At 51.0% G+C, this 10,411-nt stretch overlaps 1 protein-coding gene across 1 annotated transcript; it reads right to left on the reverse strand.

Annotated features, from left to right (window-relative positions):
- Positions 1-3,745: 3,745 nt before the first annotated feature.
- Positions 3,746-8,908, reverse strand: LOC107114330 (major histocompatibility complex class I-related gene protein-like; the record flags this gene model as incomplete). The annotated part of the gene is made up of 3 exons (XM_015415773.1): positions 3,746-4,101; positions 5,059-5,334; positions 8,633-8,908. Coding segments are annotated over 3 exons (908 nt in total), but the record flags the coding sequence as incomplete, so codon positions are not given.
- Positions 8,909-10,411: the final 1,503 nt, after the last annotated feature.

Raw genomic sequence — 10,411 nt, forward strand, 5'->3', positions numbered from 1 at the left:
AGCTCTGAGAGAACTATGACTAACCCAAGCTCACCCTGCTGGCTACATGTGGAGGTACATAATGCACAGCCTCTGTCATCTGGCAATAAAGGTAAGGACCAGTTGCTCATGAGCTGGATAAGAGCTCTGAATGGGCTGGTTCTGCTCCGCGGGCCATATGTTTGACAACCCTAGTTATGCCAAGGGATCCTAGAAGAACCAAATAATGAAAGTTCAACTTGTACTCCAGAATCAGGGCTACATTCAAGTTGCCAAAAGCGTAGGCGGATGAGCAAGAGGACTCTCCCCCAACACCACACCCACATGATCACATGCTCATTCACAGTCTTTATTTATTATGAAGGGCTTTTTAGAATTTGAAAACAAAAATTATAGAAGGCGCATGTGCACCCAGCCACATAGTTCATGGCCCGGATAGTGAAGGACGGACAGAAGGAAATACTACTTCACACAGAGAGTGATTAAAATGTGGAATTCGCTGCCAGAGGATGTAGCAATGGCCACAGGAATAAACCGCTTGAAAAAAGGATCAGAGAGATTTATGGAGGATAAGTCTATCTGTGGCTACTAGCCGTGGTGGCTGAGGTGAACCTCCACATTCAGGGGCACTAATCCTCTGAATCCCAGAGCCAGGAGGCAACCTCAGAGGAAGGCCTCTATGCCCTGTGGTTGGCCATCCAGAGGAACTGGTTGGCCACTGTGTGAGACAGAAGGCTGGACTAGATGGACTGATCCAGCAGAGCTCTTCTTACGTACTTATATACTTCTTTTCACTGCAAGTGATTAACATGTGGAATTCACTGCCAGAGGATGTAATGATGGCCACTGAAATAAACAGCTTGAAAAGGGGTTAGAGAGATTAATGGAGGATACGTCTATCAATGGCTACGAATTATGGTGGCTGAGGGGAACCTCCCCATTCAGAGGCACTAATCCTTTAAATGCAAGAGCCAGGAGGCAACATCAGGGGGAGGTCTCAGCCTCTGTGCCTTGTCGTTGGCTGTCCTGAGGAACTGGTTGGCCACTGTGTGAGACAGGATGCTGGGCTATATGTACTATTGGTCTGATCCAGCAGGGCTCTTCTGATGTTGTTAAGAAGGCCTTGGCCTCTATGCCCTCCAGAGGAACTGGTTGGCCATTATGTGAGAGAGGATGCTGGGCTATATGGAATATTGGCCTGATCCAGCAGGGCCCTTCTGATGTTGTTATGAAGGCCTTGGCCTCTATGCCCTCCAGAGGAACTGGTTGGCCATTATGTGAGACAGGATGGTGGACTACATGGGACTATTGGTCTGCTCCTAGAACAATGTATTAGATGATCAGCTGGGGGGGGGGATGACAATGCCGCAAAGCCAGTGACATCAGTATGTTCTCCATAAGTGTCTCCCACCAAAGGAGATGTACACACTAGCAGAAGTATTTACAAATTACTCACAGAAGTAAAAGATGATCCCAGCCGCAAACAGAGGAGCCGCAGCCACCAAGAGGATCCCCACAATGAGCCACAGCCTCAGCAACACTGAAATGGGGAAAAAAAGAACAAAATAATCTGTAAATAGCTCCAAAGAATCTCCCCATTTTGGAGGGAAGGCCAACCAAAGTTACACGAAAATGTGTTGCCAAGAAGCCGTTCCAGACGGCCCTGCTAAGGAGACTCTTCTGATATCTGTGCCCCACGCTGGGCTCTGGACTGTGTACTGTGGCCAGGGCAGCCTGTGCCGAAGGCGCATGCCCAGCCAGGTCTGGACCCGGGACCACAGAGGACCTCTGCCCATGCGCCACTCTGTATCTGCGCAAGCACAATGAGGCAGACCAGCAACCCCCAGTTGCCATGAACATGGAAAGCAGCAGTAGACCAGAGAGGAGCCATGTTCTGGAAGAGGCCAGAGCGGCCCGCAGCTGAGCTTGAGTTGGGGCTCCAGTGACAAGGCGGGGAGGGGGCCGGCAGCAGCGGGGCAAGTCAAAAGCAAGCATCAAGGTAGTGGCAGGGCCAGTCGGATGGCGGAGAGCGGCGGTGGCAGGAAGCGAGCTAGGCAGCTGGGCGCCCCTGGGTAGGCAGCGGCTGAGGCAACTTTGGCACGCTGGTTCCCCGCCTCAGTGCCCCGTCCGTACTCAGCCCTCCACTCCGCCTCACCCTGCACCTCCTCAGCTGCCGTGCGCTCCGCCAGCTCACCCAGCAGCACCAGCACAGTCAGTGGCGCCAGCGGCCAGAGGAGCAGAACAGCAATGGCGTGCAGGCTTTTAGCGCCTTCCCCGCGCAATTCAGCACCCCATCCAGGTCCCGCCGCCCCATCCAGGACCCGGGGTTCTAGGCGAATGCCTAGTTCGTCTAGCGGGTGAGCCGGCCCTGGCTGCAGGATGTACTCATCTCGCTGGACAGGTAACATATAATCCACCAACGATATTTCTGCTAATGCAAAAGTTGCTATCTTTCCTGCCTACTTTTCCTAGATCTGTATTGATTGTGTGTGTGCATGCTAATTACAATTGTACACTTGATAATCATTTAGGAAAAGACCAATTATCACAACAACCTGGTCTCCTCGTCTATTTATGGGGCTCTGTGAATTCTGACTCTGGGATACACAGGTTATGTCTCTGCTATATATGCCAATTCCCCTTAAATTTCATAATTTCCCCAAGCTTATTAAGAACATAAGGCAATTAGGCTAACAAATTGTATGTTTAAAACCTGAACCACAAGGATTTAAATGGAAGACGCTTGCTGGATGCTACTGTGCTGCTGCGATAGGACAGCTGTGTAAATTTTAAAAACTTTGGACACTCCCCCCACACGTGACTGACATTCCACCCTGATTTAGAAAAGGGTGTTTTTTAATTGTAGCCGAAGAATAAATACAGCAGAGGGAAAAGAATGGTGCGTAAGGCGGACACAGAATCTGATATCAAGAGTAAAGGTTTTCTGCTCTGAAAATCTGGAGTAAGATCTGCGTGTGTGTCAGCTGCGCTGCCATGATGTTTATGGGGAGGAGGGTGCCTGCTTGGCCTGTGAGCCTTGTGAGCTGCTGCCATGATGTTTATGAGACCTGGGACATCTGCTTGACTTGTGTGCCCACTCCTTCTTGCATTCCTGTGTTCCTTCTTATCTGTAACCTTGAACCTGCCTGTGTACTGTCTATGCATCTTTTATTCCTGGGATAGGTTTCGATTCCCAGCTCTGGCTGTAACGGTCTGGGGCCCCATTGTCCCACGCGCGGGAGTTAAGCCGATTGGCCTAGGAGCGGGGGAGGGGGCACATTCGAATGCCCTATATCCCATAGTGCTTGTAGAAGAGTAGCCATTCCTAACAGTGACTATGTTACTGCATCTATAGCTCTTGCAATAAAGTATAACCTTATGATAAGCGTGTACTCATTTGTTTGGCTGTGGAACCTAACAGTGTGGACCTTTGCTGGCAATTGGGTCTGTCTTTGCGTCATGACTCTGGTATTCCTTGGAGGTCTCCCATCCAAATACTAGCCTGCCCAGGGCCGACCCTGTTTAGCTTACGAGATCTGAGGAGATCAGGTCAGGGTGGAAAATCTGGAAAAAAATCCTTGTGACTTAGGTTTACACATGACAATCACTTCACTGAATCGTGATTTCAAAATATAAATCATAATAATTACAGAAAGAGTGAACAAGCTTATTTCAAACCGGTAAACTGGTACTAAACTAGATTTATAAGTCATAGATTCAGGTCAAAATGAAATATAGGAAGAATAATCAACACTACAGATTATGCTCAGAAATCAGAACTAGGAAAACTTTTAGGTTCCTCGATTCCCCTCCCCCCTTCCCCTTTCGGTTTCTCACCCGGCTCCTCCCAGGCGAAGTCCAAAGGCTCCGGCAGGCTGTCGTGCTCCACATGGCACCGGTACCGATCCCTGTCCTGGGGGTGGATCTTGATGCTCAGCCAGGTGTGGTAGGTCCCGTCCCAGTTGGGAATAATGCCCCCACGAAAGGTCTCCTGCTCCCAGACTTCCCCGTCCTTGGTCCAGGTGGCATCAATCTCCTTGGGGTGGAAGCCATGGGCCCGACACATGAGGGTTTCCAGGCCATCGTACTCCGCCTTGCGTCCCACCGTCACCACTGGGGGCTCTGTAGAAACAGCCACAGTGGTCCACGTTAAGAGGGAATCTTTCTGTTGTCTCGGAGGTCAGATGTCAGGAAGGGATCCCTCTGGCTATCTAGTCCTACCCCTTGTTTGGCGACTGGATATCCCAAACTTGTAACTTTGCCAAACAATGAAAATTCCCAAAGAAGGAAGGGCCCCAGCAACTCCTTATTCTTTGAGAAGTATAAGCTAAAATGGAAGGTAAAGTGACCAAACTGAGGTCGTAGTCACACGGTCTTGATCGGGTTTCACAACTGTTCCCTATCGCATTTAAAAGGGCTGATCAGACAGCTGAGTCTGTCTCCTGTATCAAAGTGGACTCACCCCCGCTATCCTCCCGGTTTTCTAGCACGTTTTCCAACACTGGGGAAATCAAGTACTTTCCTATTACTTGCGCTGTGAATCCACAATTTCTCCTATCTGGAATGTTTAGCTTGGAGAAGAGGAGATTGAGGGGGGACATGATTGCTCTCTTTAAATATTTGAAAGAAGGGCAAGGAGCTGTTCCAGTTGGCAGCAGAGGAGAGCACCCGAAGCAATGGGTTTAAATCACATGCAGAAAGGTATCGGCTGGATATTAGGAAAAACGTCTTCACTGTCAGAGTGGTTCAGAGGTGGAATCGGCTGCCTAGGCAGGTGGAGCTCCCCTCCACTGACAGCTTTCAAGATGAGGCTGGATGAATATTTGTCAGAGATGCTCTAGGCTGGTCCTGCGTTGGGCAGGGGGTGAGACTAGATGGTCTGTCTGGCCCCTTCCAACTCTATGATTCTATGATTCTATGACTCGATCAAGGAAGCCACGAGGGCCCTCAGTTTGTAAGACCTGAGTGAGGCTGTTGGCGATAGGATGTCTCGGAGGTCATTCATTCGTAGGGTCACTGTAAGTCGGAAGAGACTTCACGACACTTAACCAAAACAACAGAGCCTTCAGCTATCCTCACCTCTTCTCAGCAGAGACTCCTTCCCGTACTCCAGGAACTTCTGCAGCCAACCAATGCATTCCTTCTCCAGGTAGGACTTCAACCTATGGCACCTTGCCAGGTCAGCATCCCATTGCCTCTTGGTCACCTGAGCGGGCACAACGGCTGCTGTCCAGGTGAGGGTCTCCTTGTCAAAGCTGATGTAGTCCTCCCCATTATATCCGTACTGCTTTAAACCTCTTTTGGTCCCATCCTTGTTCAGTTCACAGCCAAACATGTGCTGCCAGATGTGTAGCCCTGAAGGAAATGCACAATTATAATTAGAAGAAGAGATTGGATTTATACCCCGCCCTTCACTTGGAGTCTCAGAGCGGCTTACAAACTCCTCTCCCTTCCCCTCCCCACAACAGACACCCTGTGAGGTAGGTGGGGCTGAGAGAGCTCTGACAGAAACTGCCCTTTCAAGGACAGCTCTTGTCGGAACTATGGCTTGCCCAAGGTCATCCAGCAGCTGCAAGTGGAAGAGTGGGGAATAAAACCCGGTTCTCCCAGATTAGAGCCCGCACACTTAACCACTACACCAAACTGGCTCTCCTCTGTCAGGATGAAAGCCCCTTTCTGAGAGGGCCTAAATGAACACAAAATGGTTCTACCCTTTACTGGCTTAGAGACAAACATCTTCATTCTTCCTGTAAATGTTAAGTAGATGTGTTCAAGGGGACATGGTGACTGTGCTTACATGTTACACTCACCCCATGAAAACTGGTCAGGTTTAGACTGTTCATATGTAGGCAGGCTTTGAGAATTCTACTTACTTCTTTGGTGACAAAAGGGAACCTCCATACATAAGCAGTAAACTTCAGCATATCAGTGCTCGGAGGCAATCTCAAGAGAAGGCCTTGGCCTATGTCTGGTTTTTTGGTCCTCTAGGGCAACTGGCTGGCCACTGTATGAAACAAAATGGTGGATTAGGTAGATCGTTGGTCTGATCTACCATGGCTGTTCTTTTGCACTCAGGGAGGAGGAGGAGATTATTGGATTTATACCCCGCCCTTCACTACCTGAAGGAGTCTCAGAGCAGTTTACAATCCCTTTCCTTTCCCCTCCCCACAACAGACACCCTGTGAGGTAGGTGGGGCTGAGAGAGCTCTTTTAAGAACTGCTCTTGAGAGAACAGCTCTGAGAGAACGTATGACTGACTCCAGCAGCTGCATGCGGAGGAGTGGGGAATCAAACCCAGTTCTCCCAGATTAGAGTCCACACTCCTAACCACTACACCAATCAGAGATGCTACCAATTGGTGAACATTCACCTTCTGTTTTCGCTCTCATCTTATAATAAAAAGGAAGAGCCTACCAGCCAGCAGCTTTTTCTTCCTTCTCACTGTAACTTTAAGGCAATTTCAAGGCAGCGTAACATCAACTGTCCACTGGGAAGACTAAAACCCCTTGCACATCTTCCCGTATATCTCCAGAAAGTTAGACTTGCATTTAAAATAAGTGGGAGCTGGGAATTCAGAGAGGGACGGCAGCATTCTTTTCTGGGGCAAATGCCCCGATAAGCCTCTCCCCCCCCATTGGCCCGTAGCCTGCGTGGGGCCCTCGAGGCTTGGTTTTCCCTGTGGGTTTTGCGGGGCCCCCCCCCCCATCCTCCGTCCGCCCCGAGGCAAAAGATCGATGGGGCTGTGACATCCCGTTTGACTTGGAAGCACAGACACCCCCGCAGAGCGCTCAGGAGGAGGAGGGCGGCGTGATTCGGTTATTTTTTTTTTTAAGGGACCAGCCCAGGGTCCCGTCCCCCCCACACTTTCCCTCCCCTCTAGAAAGTGAGTTGGATGGTCAAGGTTGCCACAGGGCCGGCCGGCTCTAACAAGCGCATCCACGGCATGAAGGGGATTAATTAAGCGCGCGCTGAGAGAGACAGACAGACAGACTCCCCAGGCCCCTGCAGAGGAGAGAGCCACCCCGGCTTTCCAGGGAATGTGCCCGGCAAAGGAGTGAATTGGGATGAGAACCCGGCGGAGGGGGAACTTCCTCCCTCCCACTCTTCCGGGTCGCCTTCCCAGCTGAGTCAAGCGAAGCTCGCAGAGGGACTTGCTGAGAGATCCCTTCCCTCCCTCCCTCCCCAATCCCTCCAGGCAGCCTCTCGAGAAAGCAAGCCCGGGAAGACGTTTGCCAGTTCCCCAAACTTTCAGCCACCCCTTCCCCCCCTCCTTTTTTTGTGTTCACGCCAGAGACTGGCTGGGATCCTTTGGAATTCGAATCCCAACAACCAGGTCTCTTCTAGCAGAAGGCAGATGGACTTCAGACCGGTCTATCCCGCCCCGCCCCCCAGCCTTCTGGGCTAGGAATTTGGACATTTGCAAGGACGGAAATCTCCCCCCTCCCATGTCTCCTTCATGACACACTCCTTCAGCACCCCAGCCTTTGGCAGCAATCAGGGCGAAAGGCGAGGGACCAGGGCTGCCGGTAGGATGCCGGTCCCACACACACACACACACCGCCCGCGACGTGGAGACAGCGGAGATCAAAGTGGTTCCCCAACACCACCCAAAAACTGTCACCGCCGCCTGGCCAGGGAACCCTGGACCAGTGCCGCCTCCCCTGCCAAAGAGCTCCCTCCTGGTCTTGCAAGTTAGGGCACCGACCGTATGCCTGTGTACTCAGAAGTAGATTCCTTGATGTTCCATGAGACCCACTCCGCTGTCAGGCTAGAGGTCGGGAACAGACGGAGCCGAAAGTTGGCATTCTCCCCCCACTCACACAACTGCCCCAGCAATGTAGGAAAGAGGGGTGGGTGGGAGAGCCAGAACCCCCACCAGCTGGGGGGGGAGCAGCACCCCACTCGTCGCCTACATTGGGGGTAGGGGGAGAACGGCAAGCCGAGTGGCCACTGCCTACCCAAAAGCGCGGCTGCCTGGAGCAGTAGCTGCCGAGCCCCGAGCGAGCAGGGGGGCGCTTCCTCCTGGTCAGGAAGGATGGCTCCAGAGCAAACTAATTTATGCGGCAGCCAAATTGCTCTCTCACACCTTAAATGGCAGTAGCTCACAAAGTAGAAGTTTTGCTCACAAAACTCCACAGCTTAGAGGGAACATTGGTGGTGGGCCCCCTGAGAAAAACATGGGCCCCCTGAGCAAAAAGTTGTTAGCTACAGGCCTGCCCATAACTATGGATCCGGCAATGCCTGAACAGTCCTAAAGAGAACTCGCATGCAAAGGAGTTTCAATTTTTGAGTGTGGGATGGATTCACTGGGAAGAATGAATGTTCTTCTCTCACAGAATTTGCCATGACCACGTGCCACAACTGAGCAGGCGGCATTCCAGCCTCTTGCTCTGGCCTCTGGACGCAAAGGGGAGGAGGCTGTGCCCCCCCCAATCCCCCCCATCCTACCTGTGGGCTTCCTGGGGGAATCTGATTGGACAACGGGTGAAGCAGAATGCTGGATTAGAGGAACGTTTGACCTGATCCGCAGTATCACCAAAATGGACTGCAAAGTGGAAAAAAGAGGTGTTTCTGTCCTGGGAAGTCCCCTCTGCCCATGTTCTGCCCTTGGGAAGGAGGCTTCCGGGGTGGACCTTACGCTTCATCCCCTTACCTCTGCTCTGATTGTAGATACTCCGCAAGTTCATCAGTTCTGTCTTCATTCTCCGCTCATGATAGATGGCTCTCTGGGTGTTCCAGTCCCAGAAGTCGGGGTCGTCCTTCTCCACATTCCTTACCCAGGGGACACGAGGCACGGCCCTCTTTGTGGTGCTGTTATAGTGGCCGCCAAGGTGGTCGTCAAGGTAGGCCACAGCGATTAAATCCGCCTCACCCTGGTCAGGCGCCCAGATTGTTGTGTAGAAATAGCGCAGAGAGTGCCAAGAAGAACCTGGGCAGGGCAGAGAGGCAGAGCTAAGGGGCCTGCAACCGCACACCCTGGATCACCTACATGCCCTCTTCCCCCTCCACTGAGGCAGGAAGAGGCTCCTTTCCCCCCACCTTAAAACTATTGGGTTAAATGTTAGAAAAAACAAAAACATTGCCTTGGAAGCACAGAAGGTTTTTTTCCGTAGAATCCCCAATTCTCTACGTTTCCCGGTTAAGGGGGAAAAATGCTGTTCAAACAAATGACAAAGATGATCTGACTGCAATGGTCAAAAGAGAACGAAATTTTACTTACAAAAATGGAAGCATGACTTCTGGTTTTCGGCGCTTCAGTGATGGCTGCGTCTCTTGGCTCCTCCGAGAAACGTGTGCCATGAATCGGGGATTAAGAGGGAGTGTGAGCATGCATGCTCTCCCATGGGCTCTTAGCCAGGGAGCTTTGGGGAGCCCCACCTCCGGCCATCAGCCGGTACAGGGGGGCTACTCTCCGCCCTGAAGGTCCTGCCCTGATTCCCAGTGTTGGACTCGAAGCGACCACCAGGACAAGCGTATGAAGGTTTGGCAATTTTACTCTGCCTAGCAAGATCCCAGGGAGACCTGATGGATCGTTTTTGAAGATGGATGAGTGAGTTTCAGTTAAAGCGAGACATCGGAGCTGTGTTGCAAAGCCCCCACAAACTAAAGCGGGAAAGGGGAGGGGACGCCCTACCCCCTTAAGCGATTGAACAAAGCGAGATGATGGGGGACTGAGCTAACAGTAGCAATGGATTACAGTAGAAGGACTAGATCAGAGAAATTTTCCAATCAAAGCGGTTACAGACCTTTGAGACCTTGGCAACTTTAATCGGTAAATGTAAACAACCCTCCAAGATGGCGGGGAGGGGGGACGGAAGCTTCTCTCATGAAGAAGAAAAACGGAGGGCTGGGTCAGGTGACCTAACCATAGACTCTTCCCATAGCATGAAATCAGGTGCCATCTGCTGGCTATAGTGGGATATTCGACGGGAATGGCTCTAAACGTGGCAATACTTTTAAAGGGACAGTGTCTACAGCGAGAAGCAGCGAGTTGTGGATTGTGGACGAAATTGTCTAGCTTATATTGGATGGTGGCAAGCAGATCAAAAAGGGTGGATTACTCTTGTAAAATAAAATCTGCATGAAGTGAATGGCTGGTCTTTCTAACTAGAGTGTGGATGAAGCAACAAGCGAGTGAAAGCCCTGGAAAGAAGCGGTACTAACTGGACAGAGCCTGTTTCATTACAGCTGTTTATGAACGAAGAATCAACAGAGAAGGAAGAGGATTGAGAGGACTGAATGGACTGAGAGAATCTAGGCTCCACAACGTCGTGTTTGTGGGGAGGGAGGGAAAGCGTAATGGGAGAGGTCAATGTCTTTTAAGGTCTTTATACTTCTTAATTAGCTTTGGAACTATTCTCTGTCTAGACAGATAAGCTGGATTTTAACTTGAAGTGATGAATAAGGAAACTCTTCATGTCGGAAGCTAATT

The sequence above is a fragment of the Gekko japonicus genome, unplaced genomic scaffold (assembly GCF_001447785.1).
Source record: "Gekko japonicus isolate JY-2015 unplaced genomic scaffold, Gekko_japonicus_V1.1 scaffold7385, whole genome shotgun sequence".
Lineage (NCBI taxonomy): Eukaryota > Metazoa > Chordata > Lepidosauria > Squamata > Gekkonidae > Gekko > Gekko japonicus.